A 15,771-nucleotide genomic window follows, 5' to 3' on the forward strand; every position below is an offset into this window, starting at 1 on the left:
CAACTCACATGTTTTTAACCTTCAATGTACATAAAATCAGTGAGTTGACTCACATGCCCATTTCATAAAAAATTTCGATTTAAAACTTTCAATATACACAAAATCAGTGAATTGACTCACGTGCCCATTTCATAGAAAACTTTGATTTTAAATTTCTAATGCACACAAAATTAGTGAGTTGACTCATATGCCCATTTCATAGAAAATTTCAATTTGAAACTTTCAATGTATACAAAATCAGTGAGTCTTCTCAACAATTAATGAATTGATTCGATTATATCTTGAAAAGTATGAAATCGACTTTTAATGTCACGGGCACAAAAAATCAGTGAAGTTGACTCAATAATTTTGATCAAAGGAATTTGATTTTTGAAATCGTCACGTGCACCAAAATCAGTGAGTTAACCCACACATTTTAATCAAAGAAATTTGATTTTTTTAATCGCCACGTGTACCAAAAATCGACTCGTCAAAGCCCATAAATTTTAGAAACCGAAAATTAACAGCCCATGGCTGTTGAAATTTTTGATATTCCCCAATTTAACGGCTTAGAGCCATCAAAATTTTGCCATCCTCCATTAATTTGACGGATTTGGTCTGTCGAAAAAAAAAATTGACAATGAAAATTTTGACACCTTGGTTCGTCGAATTTTATGAAATTCGTCAGCCTTGGGTTGTCAAATATAGGTTTTTTTTTTTCATATTGTGAGGGTTGTTTTGATGAAATGAATTACCACTTCAAATCCATATCTTTTTGGCCTTCTTTTTTCCCTTTTCAGACTCCAACTAAGACTAAGATTCATTTTTCTTTGAAAAGCAAGTTTGAAAAAACTAGGAAAGGATAACAAATAGACCAATTCTTTGGAGGTGTCTATTTTGTAAATTGGTCAAGCCTTTAAAGTGTTTGTACCCCAAACCTAGCTTCAATAGTTTAAGTGACGAGCAACATAGCCTCACAAATGAAGGTGCCACTTTGATCGACTCATGGACCCCGTAATAAAAGACGGGAAAGACTTTATCTTCAATACACTCAAATTGTGTTTTAAACAACTATAATATTGCGCTAAAAATGACTGTTTGTATCCATCATTGACTGTGACTATTTTCAATAGTCATTTTTAACTTAATGAGAGTAGTTTTATGTCGCACTTTTGTCCGTTATTATGACATGTATATACAATCATTTTTTGGGATAGATTTGAGCCGTCTAAACAATTTTCTATGTGAAACGTTGGATCAACTCTCAAACCTATGGCCAGGATGCATTATTTAATCCTAATAATCTCAATTCGCATAATTAACCCTAACAATCTCAATTCGTTTGCCCTTCTAACCTCGTCTTCGATTGTTTTAAGAATTTTCTAAATCGTTAATCTAACCAAGTTGAAGTTGAACCAAAGACTCTCTCTATCTCTCCTCTCTCTCGCTTTTTCGTTCCTTTCCCTTTCTTCTTGATCCCTAAAAGCTTAAGCTAATAAGCCCCAACAAAAAATTCAAAACCCTAATTGTAGATACCCCAATTTGAACGGGCCACTACTCGAAAAGGCCCAAAAATACAGATTTTCAAATAAATGTGCTAACGGGCCTTAGGGCCCAAGTTATTGAAAAGTGATATTTTGACCAAACCGAGGCCCCTAAGACCTCTCAATGGTTTAGGAGGCCACCAAAAGGACTCGGCCTATACCTTACGCTTTCCCAATATTCACGCTTCCGCTTTTCAAAAAAAAACGTCAAATTTTCGATAAAGTTCACCAACGGGCCTAAAAAGCCCGATTTGCCAACACGTGACATCTCGATCAAACCAATGATTTCAAAAATCTTTAAAAAAATAAATAAAATTAAAAAAAACGAGACTTGAGATGCCTACCACCTCCTATACCTTCCACCGCTCCATCTCCGAATCCAAAAAAATCTAAACCCACCTAAGGCTCACAAACCCTCAATTCTTCAAAATCCATTTTTCTCACCTCCCCCCTAACCTAAACTCAATCTCACATCACCTAAAAATCTAATACCAACCTACACCCTCAAAATCCATTCCAAAATAACCCCCAACCAATTCCTAAAATCCAAAACTATTTCATAACCCAAGCCCAAAACACTCCAAAGCCCCTAAGCCCAAAGCCATATCCAATGCATATCCAACCCACAACCCTAACCCATCAACCACTACCCAGATCAACCAATCACCATCTTGATAATCGAAGATGACAAATGTCAGCACCCATCTCACCTCCCCTGCACCAACTACCTACCCCATTAATTTGCTTTAAACATATCTACCCACACATCAATCCATCACCTTTTCTCTCAAATCAAACACATTTACCCACCCCTAACCTATACCTCCCCTAATCTACCCTCATCATTCCCTACAAAACCCACATCTACAACCTAAACCTACACTATCCCCTCAAGTCAAACACTCAACCTCTCCCATCAACCTATCTTCACCCTTCATTTTCACCCACTTTGACACATGGCATCATCTCCCTCACCCTCCCAAAATATCATCAACCACCTCTTTAAATCTTCTATTCTCTTAAATCAAAAATCATTTAATCACAACCACCATCTTAAACTCACCTCACCAAACACTCCACCTAAATGGGTTGGGTAGGATCCAAATCATTTGGGTCAAAACTCACCCATTTAACCATCCTTCCCTAAATACCCTTCAATCTCCTCTAAATTACACTCACTTCTCTCTCAAACTCATAACTATTCTATCATTTTTCTTTACTTCACCCCATTTAGATCCCTAAAATAACTCTCAACATATATAAATACCCTCCTTCCTCTTCCAAAAATGGCCCCAACTTTTCACTACAAAAATTCTCCCCCCAACGCTTACGACCAACCATTATTTCCAATTCTCACCACAAAAATACTCCCAATTCTCTCCTCCAAGTCTCACAAAAAAATTACGATACTCCATTTACCTCTCTCATCTCTTCTCTACTCCTTCAATTACACAAAAAAAAAACATTTTCCTAAATACTAAGGACCTTAGAAGACATCAAAGAAGAAGAAGAAAAGAAGAAAGAAGCTTTAAGGTGGGTTCAAGGCAATCTCCCCCCCCTCTCTCTCTCTACCCTCTCCTCTTCCCTCTTCAATTATCCTCTCCTCTCTTCTCAAGGTAAAGGTTTATAAGGATCATCCCCTTCAATCGGATGATCCTATAATCAAACAAAAAATAAATCCCTACTTAGGGTACACATTATCAACACGTGGCACATCATTTTTATTATTGTATTTTCAATTAAAATAACCAAGTTGAGTTGAGGTTACCACTATTTAGTGGGGAGAAAAAGGTGCCTAACACCTTCCATTTTCTCCAACCGAGCCGCTTACCCCGAATCTCAAGGTTCAATTAGTTCCTATCCATCGAGAGTCACTAAACACCAAAAATGTCACATTTTCTAAAAAATGCACATCGGGTGACCATTCACACCCACTTACAAAAATGAATGGTGACGACTCCAAACCATTGTAGATGTGATCATCGTAATGACGAAATCACGTGTCTACACTAATCTTATCACCCTTTATTTTCTTTCTTGATTGAAAGTAAGAAAAACTTGTTTTTCTATAGAACGATTTCTCTTTGTTTGATTCTCATTTTCAGTAATTGGGGTGCATCATGCATCTCTTGGTCGAAAAGTGGTATAGATCTTATCATCAACATCACAATCTTCATCTTTGATGTATTCTGATTTATGAATTTTCCTCTTTTAAATTATTTTCTAATTTTCAATTTGAAGAAATCCATCAAAAGAGAGCATCTGAAAAATTAAGCAAAGCTTCTTATGGACTAGATCTACAGACCCTGAGTTCATACAGTCCGTTAATCTTTCTTTTTCTCTTTCTCTCTAATAGCGATTCTTAATGGATCGATGATCCATCTGTACTCGACCTTTATCTAAGTCTACTCACTTTTGAAACATAAATTTCTTCAAGAAATAGTTGATTCTCAGGTTGTTTGACAACTTAAGAAGAATGAACAAGAATTAAAATAAATTAATTCATGACTCTATCAAGACCCAATCATTATGATTGAAGAATCACCACCGATAGTTGTTAACAATTAACATATTAGTATAAGAACGAGTTGAAGGGATTAGAACCTAAGACTTTGGGAAGGTCCTCCACAAGGTCTTGCCAAAAATAACTACCCAAAAAAGTAGAAAACTAAAATGTGAAAATGATTAAAGAGAGGATTTTTTTTGCAAATTAGGGTGGAAAGGGCAAATTGTGATATGTTGGTTGGTCCTATCTATTATTATAATGAGAAGGTGAAGTAGAATGGTTGGACACCAAAACTTAGACTCCAAAAATGCCCCCCACCTTAATATTTAAATTTAATATAATTTGAGTTATTTTGATAAAAAATCAAGAACATTGTAATTGCCCATCCTAAAGTCATATTAGTTAATTTTCAAAATTACAAAAATATATTTTTTACTATATAATTTTCAAAATCTTCCTTAAAAACGATATTTTAAATTACAAATTAAACCCTTTAGATACATGTTGGGCATTCCACCTTCTAGCTTCAAGAGAGAAGGGCCACGTGACAGAGAAAGTCAGCTAATGGTGAGTCCAATCAAAGATGGGAGTGCACGGAGGAGGGTTTTTGAAGTGATGGAGTGCAATCGATTCAAGTGATCTGCAATTAGTTACTCCACTCGTTAAAATAGAATTTCCATTAACACACAAACTTTTACTTCTAACACACCAATCTATAGGTTGACTTTCATTAAATTTCAAAAGCATTGGTGTGTTGAAAGTAAAGGTTAGTGTGCCCAGTAAAATTTCTTCATCAAAACCATCCTGGGCCTGGAAGGTTCTCGACTTCTCAAACTAATAACTAGTGGCTTTAAAAGAGAGAGAGAGAGATGGAGGCGAGCAACGTAGCAGCAGTAACTGTAGCAAAACCCATGATCAAGATCGTAGCTCTTTGTGGGTCCCTCCGCAAATCTTCCTTCCATCGCGGCCTCATTCGCTCTGGTACCATTTCTTCTTCTTCTTCTTCTTTAGAGTTTAGAGTATTTGTGCTTTGGGTTTTGATTTGGTACTACTGATTGTAGCAATCAAGCTCTGCCAAGAGTCCATCAACGGTATACAACTAGAATACGTAGACATCGAGTCTCTTCCTTTCATCAACACAGATCTCAAGGTAGACGGGACTTATCCTCCGGTGGTCGAGGCCTTTCGCCATAAGATCCTTGAATCGGACAGCATTCTCTTTGCTTCCCCAGAGTACAATTTCTCCGTCGCCCGTACGTTTTCCTCTTTTCTTTTTTTTTTTTCTTTTTTTTTTTTTTTTTTTCTTTTTTTAAATCTTGATTTTATCTAAAAGAGAAAGTGGTGGGAAAATGTTTTTTCTGCAATTCATGTGTAGATTTCTTCTCTGCACAGACGGTGTTTTCTCACCTACGTGTCTAATCTGGGGTTATCCTTCTGATTGGTGATCCTGTTGATCGGCCACCTACATCCTCATGCCTATTAATGTCTAACAATTTTTATTTTTTATTTTAGATAAAACCACTTTGTAAAGTTGTTAAAGAGGGTATTTCGGGTATTTTTCTTAAAAGAATCTTTAATAGGTTAATATTAATATAGTTTATTAAGTGGAACTTAAATGGTTCAGAAATTTGACTCTTTTGCTAAGGTTATTGGGTGGAAGTTGTGGTTTCAAATCTTGGTTTGGATGTCTTATCTCGTTTATGGAGGAGACCGAGTTCCTTGGACGAGATGACTCGTCGAGATAAATTATTAATGGTCTACTATTATTTATTAATATGTATTTGTATGCAAACAATTGTAATTATTTTAGTAAAATAAGGTGGATTAAAATATGCTTAGTCATAACATTTTTTATTTATTTAAAATTATAAGAAATATAATTATTTTAATTAAAAATATAAAATCCAGGGTGTAGGTGGCTTGGCCGAGTTTTATTGAGATTTTCAAAATGCCGTCCGATTCATCTTGTTTGTCTCAAGAGATAGTGTGAAGATGTGGTATCCATTTGTCTTGATAGTGTCCAAGACCGAGATGACTTGTCTCTCATTTGTCTCATGAGATAGTTTGAAATCTGAGAGGCATGGTTTTTAAACTTGGTTTCGCGTTTCGTCTCTTCTAGGCCTGATACCGAGTCGTCTCGAACGAGTTTTCCGATACGTTTGAGAGGTCTCGTGAGTCAAATAAAAAAATGAACGCGAGTCATAAATCTCGGTCAAAAAATGACTTTGTGAGTTGGTCTCGTTCAGCTCTGATACCGAGTTAACTCGGATTATACGTCTCGGTCTCGGACGAGTTTAAAAACCATGCTAAGAGGTGGTATACAGATAGTTTACTATACCAATGATGATTAAAGACGAGTCCTCTCTGTGAATATAAAACACATGGCCATCTGTTAGTTTACTATACCAAAGATGATTAAGACGAGTCCTCTTTGTGAGTATAAAACACATGGCCATCTGTTACAGACTCTTCTATAGCACCCCCTAGTTCACACTCGTAAGATATTGTCTTCTTTGGGTTTTACCCCAAATGACTTTAAAATGCATCTTACAAGATAGGGTCAAGCTTGCCTTTGTATCTTAGGCTCTAAACTTCTGCCCAGTCGATGTGGGACTAAACTCACAACTCTCCATACCATTCTATCCAGGTCATAAAACAATTCCACTTTAAACCTCCAGTTTTATCAACCCTTTGCTTGATCTCGATAGGCGCACCAGCAAGATCGTGACATTCTCCCCACCCAATAGGATGAGCCATCCTTGGCTTTGATACCATTTTTTATGCCTTGACCCACACTTGTAAGATATTGTTCTTTTTGAGTTTTACCCAGCAGGGCCATAGTTAAAAATATCAAAATGTATTATTCGATACGTATTGGTATCACCAAGATCGATACGAAACATTGAATGTTTCAGGAAAGTATCAAAAGTTATTGGTTTTGTATCAATTGAATTGGTCAATACTGTATCAGTTTTTTCAGTAACTGACACATTCAATCGATACGATATTTTAAACCTTGTGCACAACTTTAAAACGTGTTCTACAAGATAGGGTTAAGCTTGCCTTTATAGCCTAGGCTTTGACCATCTACCCAGCTGATGCGAGAATAAACTAACAACTTCCCTTGCCATTCCATCCGACATACATGATAGTTCCACTTCAACACCTTGATCTCAACAACCCTGTCCCTTGCCTGAGTAGGCCAATCAACAAGATCGTGGCATCTTCTGTGGACATTATCCATGTAGAGTTGAAAATTGTGGATGATTTTGTTCCACACACATCTTGAGATCAAGACTAATAGATTGGACACTCTTTACTTGATTAAGCTGCTAGGAGTTGCTTCATCATCATTTTCATTAAATACTTTTAAAGAGATGGTTGAAGATTTCAAATCTTCTAGTTGTTATCAAGAAGGAAATGAGAGAATGTGGGAGCGAGACATTAGTGTAGTGCTTGCCAAAGGGAGCTTTGATGATGAAGCTATTATTCAAGTGAAAAAAAAAAGAAGAGATAAGGAAGAATTTGAACAATAATTGATATATCTGGGGGTCCAACTCAAAAATTGGCAATGAGTGAAGATGCCATAGGAGCTTATAAGGAGAGAGACAAGGCAATTTGTGTCCGATGTGGGATTAAACTCAACACACTCTCCCACGTGTGGGCCAGACTTGGTCAAAGCACGTGCAGATATGGACTGGGTGACTTAAAGGAGAGAAAGGCTCGCTCTGATACCATAATAAATTTGGGGGTCTAACTCAAAATCAATTGACAATGAGTGGAGAAGCCCAGGAGTTTATAAGGAGAGAAACAAGGCAATTTGTGTTCGATGTGAGACTAAACTCAACAATAATATCAGAAAGAGTAAAATTATCTGAACTCTATTTCAACAAAGAAATAATAAAATTTTATAAATCCTTCTTTAGTAGATAAATTTTGGAGGACAAGTGTCAACACATGTATGATCCATATGTCTTATGAGTTAGTTGATAAGTTGGACAAATGGGTAATTGAAAAAAAGTTAAGTGGTTTGATGGAGTGTATCCATCACATTAGTCCTAGATACTTGAGTTTGATGTATAAGTGTCTCAGACCATTAAATGCGATATAAAAAAGATATTTTAATTTGAGTTTTCTTGATAGAGAATGTTGCATTTTCTACTCCTTTGACAAGTCCTTAGTTATTTATCATTAAATGTTGAGATTTGAGTGTTAAAGGACTTGATAAAGAAGAAGCAAGTTCTCTTTGAAGTTGTCTTACCATGTTTCCAAGTATAGCGTCGAGCTTAGGATTAGTCTCATGTAATATATTTTTTTTCCAAAATGAAGGAGTTCTAAATGCGCTTTAGTAATCTTAACATGGTATCTTCGGTTTACAATACTATTGATGTGGCACTAGAAGGGAGGGACTAAATTTTTTTCTCGAAGATAGCTTAAGGGCATTAAAAAATATATTTAAGGGGCAGACCATTGGACATTCTCTATCAAGAAGCCTCTAAATAAAATATCTTCTTTCTATCGTATTAATGATCTGAGACCCTTATACTTCAAATTCAAGTATCCACATTTCATGTGATGGATGTACTCCGTAAACCATTTACGTATTTTTCAAATATCAATTTTTTCTATTTATAGTTCAGCTTATGAGATATTTGGACAATACATAAGGTGACGCCTGTCCTCCAAAATCTGCCTATAAATATACAAATCAAATACTAAAGTAGGGTTTAAAAATTTTTACTCACTCCTAAATTGAACTTCAAAAAATTTTACTCTCTGATATTATTATTCACATTCTTCCTCATCTCTTCTTCCTTCTCACCTGAATACTAACTTGATCATTGGAGCTTCCTAGGTTTAAGGATGGAAAGTTCTCCTTAGCCCTGTAAACCTTGCAAATAAACTATGTTTGGCTGTGTCTCCCACTTTGAACACCTTATCTCCTGAGTGGTTAATATTAAGTCTTGATACTACCTTGAACAACATGGTATGTCTCTCAAATACCTAAGCTGCCCTAATAATGCGTCTATGAACCCCAATGTATTATCTACCTGTTGAAGATGTGTAACTATTGGGTCTCCTTCCTTTATACCTAACCCTTCTGGTTCCCCTCTTCAGCCATCAAGATAAATCTACATAGTGTCTCTACATGGTGGGTTATCTTAACCCTGTAGAATATCTAAAAAAGCATATTGGACTGCCATTGACTAAAATAGAGAGCCATTCTAATGACACAAACATAAACATATATGTTAAAGGTGTTAATGGGTGCAAATATTGTAGAACTTTCCTTTTGGTTGTTTAAATTTATGTAGCTTTCTTGATCCCGCCAAACTGAGCTTCTCCATCGAAGGAGGGAAACAAAACAAAATAATGTCCTATTTGTGTATCCTATAAATACTAAATAATGTCCAATTTGCCAAACAATGATTTTTTTATAGGAGTATACGGTTTTTTAGGATCCATATATGTCAAACATTTTAATTTACTTGCATAGATAAAGATAAATCTTAGTACTTTCATTTCCTTTTTCTCATTATATTGTGTTTTGGTTTCCATTTTAGAACATTTGATTGATAAAATCCTGTATCGGTAGCATATGAACTCTGTGGCTTGGATTTGTTACTAACTCCTTCCCTTTTTTTCCGGCTTCATGATGTTAGCCCTACTGAAGAATGCCATCGATTGGGCATCTTGCCCTCCAAATGTATGGGCTGATAAGACAGCTGCTATTATAAGCATAGGATATGATTTAGGTGGAGCACGGTCGCAGTACCATCTGCGCCAAATTGGGGTTTGTCTTGACCTTCACTTCATAAATACTCCAGAAATGTTTGTATATGGATACAATCCTCCAAAGAAGTTCGATCGTGATGGAAACTTAATCAACTTGGAAACCAAGGAACAGTTAAAACAAGTTCTTTTGTCGCTGCAAGCATTTACTCTGAGACTTCAAAATGGTAAGTTTAGAACGAATTGTGCAACTCGGACACCATTATTTGTTATTTGCATTATGCAATGCCATTATGTGTGAATGTCATATCAAATGCCATTTGATTTCGCGGTTCTTAAAAGATCTTTGGCTGTGACCCAGAGGGCAATTATTTAGGACTCTAATGCCATTTTGATCTTATCATGCCTTTGGTATATTATAGTTTTTTACAATCTTTCTAGTGTTTATAACTGATGGGTTCTCTCTCTCTCTCTCTCTCTCAGCCAGTAGTTCATTCATAGACAAGTCATGGCCATTATAACCAATACATATATAATGAAAGACTTGACATACATCTCTCTCTCTCTCACACACACACACACACATTCAGCCAGTAGTTCATTCATAGATGAGTCATGGCCCTATAATCAATACATATATAACAAAAGACTTGGCATCTCTCTCTCTCTCTCTCTCTCTCTCTCTCTCTCTCTCTCTCATTATAGTCGTTCATTCATAGATGGTCATTGCCCCTATAATCAATACCTACATAACCAAAGACTTGACATTTGATGAAGTGGAATGGAGGAATAAGATTTATTTAGCCAACCCCAAATACTTGGGATAGGGCTTTGCGTTATGCGTATTTTGATATTTATTACTCTAATTGTGAACGCACATCGAAGTAATTAATTGTTTAAAGATATGATAGGTGTCTTCATTTTCTAGCAACAGTTCAAAGGGATTATATATGGATGCTTATTCCCCTGAAAGGTGTTATCTATAACTGCGAGTTTTCTTTTCATAGTGGAATCAGTGTGATCCATGGGCATACCTCAATCTTAAGGGGACCACGTAAAATCTGTGTTTCTGTGTGTGCTTACGCCTTATTTTTCTTTCTTCTGATTTGTTTACTTGGTTCTATTGCCCCTGTTTTCTTAACAGTTCTACGCACATTTAGTAGTGAAGAAGTGTTTTGTTATCTAATAATATTCATATTAATTGCACATTATCTAGTTTGCATTTTATTGTTCTTTCCACAATAGTACTAGCTATCACCCAAGCACACAAAGAATGACATTAATATGGTGTTTGGGAATCTGAAGCGTAGGCGGTGAGCATTAGTGTAACCCCTTTTAGAACTATCAAGAAACAAAGATTGGATTTACCACCTTTAGAGCTTATTGATGACTAGAACCTGAAACCAAGAAGATTTAGGAAATCCAAATGACAATAACTAGTATCGATTGATTATAAGAGTTTGAGTAGACCTAGAAGAGAAAAAGAACAAACTCTGGGATTGCAAACGTAGGCTTGGGCTATAGTTTCAATTCAATGTGCAATATAATCACTTAAGAAATATAACAAATTTCCCTACTTTATCGGAAACTCAAGCCTTACTCTTCTCCCTTTGGTGATTGCTTGAGGGACTCTTTTTCATCATTGCGATTATCTCAAGAATAAAATCGTGAACTACCAAATTATCAATCCAACGTGGAAAGGTTATGTTGATTTTGCTTGTTATGTAATTTTTGTTTATTATTTATTCCTTACTTTATGCTATATTATCTATTATGAAAAAATGCATTCTCAGTAACAATGTTAGAAGTAGTTGAACCTAAAGTAACTTTTAGATTTGCTCCACTTTTTTTTTAGCTTTGTGCTCATGTGGGGATGTGAACAGTTCATTAGTTATATCTATTAATGTTTTATTTGTTAAGTTTAAGTTGTGATTCTCTGCTAATTTATGGGTTTAATTTATTCACACTAAATTTGTTGAAAATTATAATCCAGTCAAAATGGAACATCATTCGTGTGGGCAAGATATGACATTAGTCACTGAGACAAGCAAAGATGACAAAGACAAAAAAATTTACAAGTACCCATCCTGGCAGGTAATAATAAATTATTTATTTTTTAGAATAATTTTCAATTAATAAATTATCGTTATTAATAAAGATATTTTGTTTACAGAGTCGTGCTGATTCATTTTTATGGGCTGATGTGGTAGTAAATAATGAATTTGATGCTAAATATATGAAGAAAATGCTCCAGGAAAAGAGAAGGGATAGATACATGATATATGCATCGGTTGGATGCAATATTGTAATGTTTATTGTGATCTTAGCTTTATTTTTCCTGTTAATTGTTGTTATTTTACAGAAATAGAGATACCTTGTAGTTTAATTTGGATGTCAGATTTTGTCTTTTGTTATATATTTTTCTTAATTTTAATGTACAATTATGTTTTTAAATATTATTTTATTAGTGAGGCCCAAAAATGTACTTCAAGAGATAATATTTGCCACAGGAGTGCAAAATATGTCGACTGGTTCTTCATTTTGCCTAGAAGAGAACATTTTGCGATATTTCCATAATCTAGAATCTAATAATTGTTTTTACCAATAAATAATTATAGATTCTGCATACAGTAGTTCTCCATAATGGTTCCCAAATGCCACTCTAGCCCAACAACAGATCTTAGCTCATCCTAACAACTATTATAAGCTCATACATCCTTCAGCTCTCCCTAGGAGAGGAATTAGGATCTGATCCAAACAAGCCAAGTTTCTAAGCACTGTATTGTGGGCTGTCTTTATATCTACTAGAGTTTGTTTGTGCCTATTGGCACGGGCATTGTCTTTTGTGTCAAAGGGGTAGAAGAAGGAAGGCAATGAAGTTTGAGAGGTATGATTGGAAAAAAGGGGGAGAAAAGGAAAGACACTTAACTTAGAGGGACAGTATTTGGAAAAGAGAGCAAAGAGGAAAAGCGATGATGTAGAAAGTTGAAGGGATATCATAGTTTCAAAACTCGTTAGAGATTGAGACGTATCGTCCGAGTCGTCTCTGTATCAAGCATGAACGAGATGGACGCACAAGTCAATTTTTCGAACGAGATTTGATACCTCACATTCATTTTTGAAAATTTTGGACGAGACATCTCAAATGTATTGAAAAACTCATCCGAGACGACTCGGTATTAGGCATGGATGAGACGATATGTGAAACCGAGTTTTAAAACCATGAGGGATATCCTTGGAAGGAAGAGGAGAAAATATAATAAAGTTGAAAGTTTTTCTCGAAATGCGTATAGGATTGAATTTGACCCCTTCTTTAAAGGGAGATAAAGCATTGGGAGGACAACCATTGTGTTTTATTATATGCTAGGTGGCATGTGCAGATGCACATGTATTAAAAGAGTTTATTTGTAATTTAAAATATTGATTAACAGGTTTTGGAAAATTAAGTAATACAAAAATGATATTTTTTTGTAACTTTGAAAACTAAGGTTGTAATTTTTTTCGTTTTGATCAAAATGACCCTGATTATATTGAGTTCCAATGTAAAGGTGGGGGCATTTGTGAAATCCAAATTTTGATGTCGAACTACTTTACTCTGCCTTCTCTCAATTGTAATACTAAAGATACGTGTGCGGTTTAGTGGATGAATGCAGGTTTTTGAGCGTAGGTCGCTGTTACCAATGTAGCAAACTGGCACCTTCATGTGTGTATCAATATATATTGATGATGGATTACTTACAAATGTTACACTATTACAGCATTGTTTTTGACGCCCTATGGGCAAGAATAATCCAACCGAGTACACGATAAAACAAGAAAAACCCAAACATGATCGCGACATTCATCCACCTCGTGTCCTTCTCTAGTCCTCTGATCCTTAGAACATCTCTACCTGTAATCGAACAATTCAAACGATCTTTATCTTGCCAAGAAAAACACTCTCCTCTCATGCTCCAATATTCATTGATTAGTAGGGAATCCAAGGGATACTTATACAAAGAAACATAGTACATGAAGAGCCAATACTTTGGGATGTTCTCTTTAGGAATGAAATAGCCAGAGAAAAGGAAAAAAGCTCCTAAAACTGTACAAATGAGAGAATTCCCAGAAATGAAGTCAGGAGAGACTGCACTTAGAAAGAGTACTAGAGAACTAGCCATCAATACAATCAGCCAAACGACGAACAAAAAGAAGGCGAAAGCGGTGAAGGAAGGATTAAGACCAACAAGCCAATAAACAGGGACAGCGAAAAGAATTGCCACGGCAAGCAAGAATGGCACAAAGATCATAGTGTTAGCTACCATGTACGAGAAAACACTATAGGCCCCCCTCGAAGCTTCCTTCATTAAAACATGTCGCTCTTGAAGGTATATCGGAAGCGCTTCGACTGTAGACGAGAGTAGAAAACTAAGACTGAAAGCAAATAGACCCAATCTCTCTGCGATTCCATCTTCATCTCTCGTTACCTTTAGAAAGACACTACCCAACCCAAAACCCCCAACGAGTGCTTGCATTGTTCTTGCCAAGAAAAGCTGTTTTGTCCTATAAATAATCTTTGAAAATCTTAAACAAAGAGACATTATCTCAACAAGTCGCCGACAATAAAAAAAGCCTCTTTGTCTATTATTATCGACATCTTGAACTCGAACCTCAACTTCTTCTCGTTGCCATATCGAGTAAGAAGATGCTTCTTTGGAATTTTCAGCCAACAAATAGCCTTTAGAATTTGAATCTTCCAATGGTTCGATAATTTCCATGGCAAATTCTAAAGCATTTAGTTGGACAGGGATTTTGAATCCTATATTGGTTATAGTTTCCTCGAGTGATTCAAGGCAACCATAGTGGATTACTGAACCACCAGAGAGAATCAAGAAGTTAGAGATGTATTGAAGAATTCTATAGCTTGGTTGATGGATCGTAAGAACTACGGTTCTTTGCTTCGTCTTTGCCATGGAGGAAAGTAGCTCGATAACTTGAAAGGCCGAAGTGCTATCAAGCCCCGAAGTGGGCTCATCGAGAAGTAGAATCGGTGGGTCATGGATCACATCGATCCCTATCGAAACCCGTTTTCGTTCTCCGCCCGAAATACCTCTCGTCTCTTCATCTCCAACGAAACTATTCGCCACATTTACAAGACCAAGCTCTTGCATTAGGCTCTCAACCCTATCTTCCATTTCTTTTGAATTCATCCCTTTAAGCCTAAACTTGGCGCTGAACATCAATGTTTCCTTTACGGTGAGAAGTGGAAGTAGATTCTCCTCTTGTGCCACGAACCCGCATAACTTCCGTAATTGAGTAGGATTAGTTATAGGATGATCATTAAGTGATAAGCTTTTCGGGTCAAATTCTTTGTTTCTTATTCTGCCAGAGATTATTCGAAGAAGGGTGGACTTCCCAGCACCACTTGGACCAACAACTGCAAGGATCTCTGAGCTTTGTGCGATGAAAGAGACTGACTTGAGTATGTTAATGGGTTTAAGCTTCTGCGCCGGGCAATAGAATGAAGCGAGTATGGGGCTCTTGTGATGAATGGTGTAAGAGAGATTTCTTACTGTGAGTTTGTATGTTACAAGGGATCGATGATATGGAGATGGTGAGTGGTAAAATGAAGAAGATGGGGTAGTGGACTCATGTGGCGAGTTGGAGGTCGAGTAGAGTATCGTTGAATCATCGTCGAGGTGTGTTTGCTGGAGAAAGTTTGCCATTGTTTTAGCTTAGTTTGTTCTTGAGATGGAAGATATTTGAAGGTTCAGAGGTTAAAGTTCAGGTTTGGAAGATGGGAGGTTGAACCAACCAAGTTGAATGTTGAGAGTGGTAAATCCAGCTACCAATGTTAAAGATGGCTGATGAGTTTGGTAGCAATTTGGTGATCAGAAAGGTTGACTGTAAACAGGTTTTTGTCACCCAAGCTTACCCCAATTTTTACTACTTACACCCCAGTTTATTAAATTATTTATAAAACACTAATTAAAGATTAAAACACATAATTCAAACACTACAAAAGCTTGG

The 15,771-nt window shown here is 36.2% G+C and overlaps 2 protein-coding genes across 2 annotated transcripts; one reads left to right on the forward strand and one right to left on the reverse strand.

Moving 5' to 3' along the window:
• Positions 1–4,847: 4,847 nt before the first annotated feature.
• LOC147384078 (NADPH:quinone oxidoreductase-like) lies at positions 4,848–12,196 on the forward strand. Its single transcript, XM_086426393.1, has 5 exons — positions 4,848–5,010; positions 5,091–5,282; positions 9,693–9,989; positions 11,756–11,856; positions 11,936–12,196. The coding sequence occupies exons 1-5, from the start codon at positions 4,899–4,901 to the stop codon at positions 12,128–12,130; spliced, it is 897 nt and encodes a 298-aa protein (XP_086282519.1). The 5' UTR covers positions 4,848–4,898; the 3' UTR covers positions 12,131–12,196.
• A 1,296-nt stretch (positions 12,197–13,492) lies between these two features.
• Positions 13,493–15,495, reverse strand: ABCG23 (ABC-2 type transporter family protein). The gene has a single exon (XM_086425987.1). The coding sequence runs from the start codon at positions 15,465–15,467 to the stop codon at positions 13,515–13,517; it is 1,953 nt and encodes a 650-aa protein (XP_086282113.1). The 5' UTR covers positions 15,468–15,495; the 3' UTR covers positions 13,493–13,514.
• Positions 15,496–15,771: the final 276 nt, after the last annotated feature.

The sequence above is a fragment of the Akebia trifoliata genome, chromosome 15, assembly GCF_017979445.1.
Source record: "Akebia trifoliata isolate Shusen 1 chromosome 15, ASM1797944v1, whole genome shotgun sequence".
Lineage (NCBI taxonomy): Eukaryota > Viridiplantae > Streptophyta > Magnoliopsida > Ranunculales > Lardizabalaceae > Akebia > Akebia trifoliata.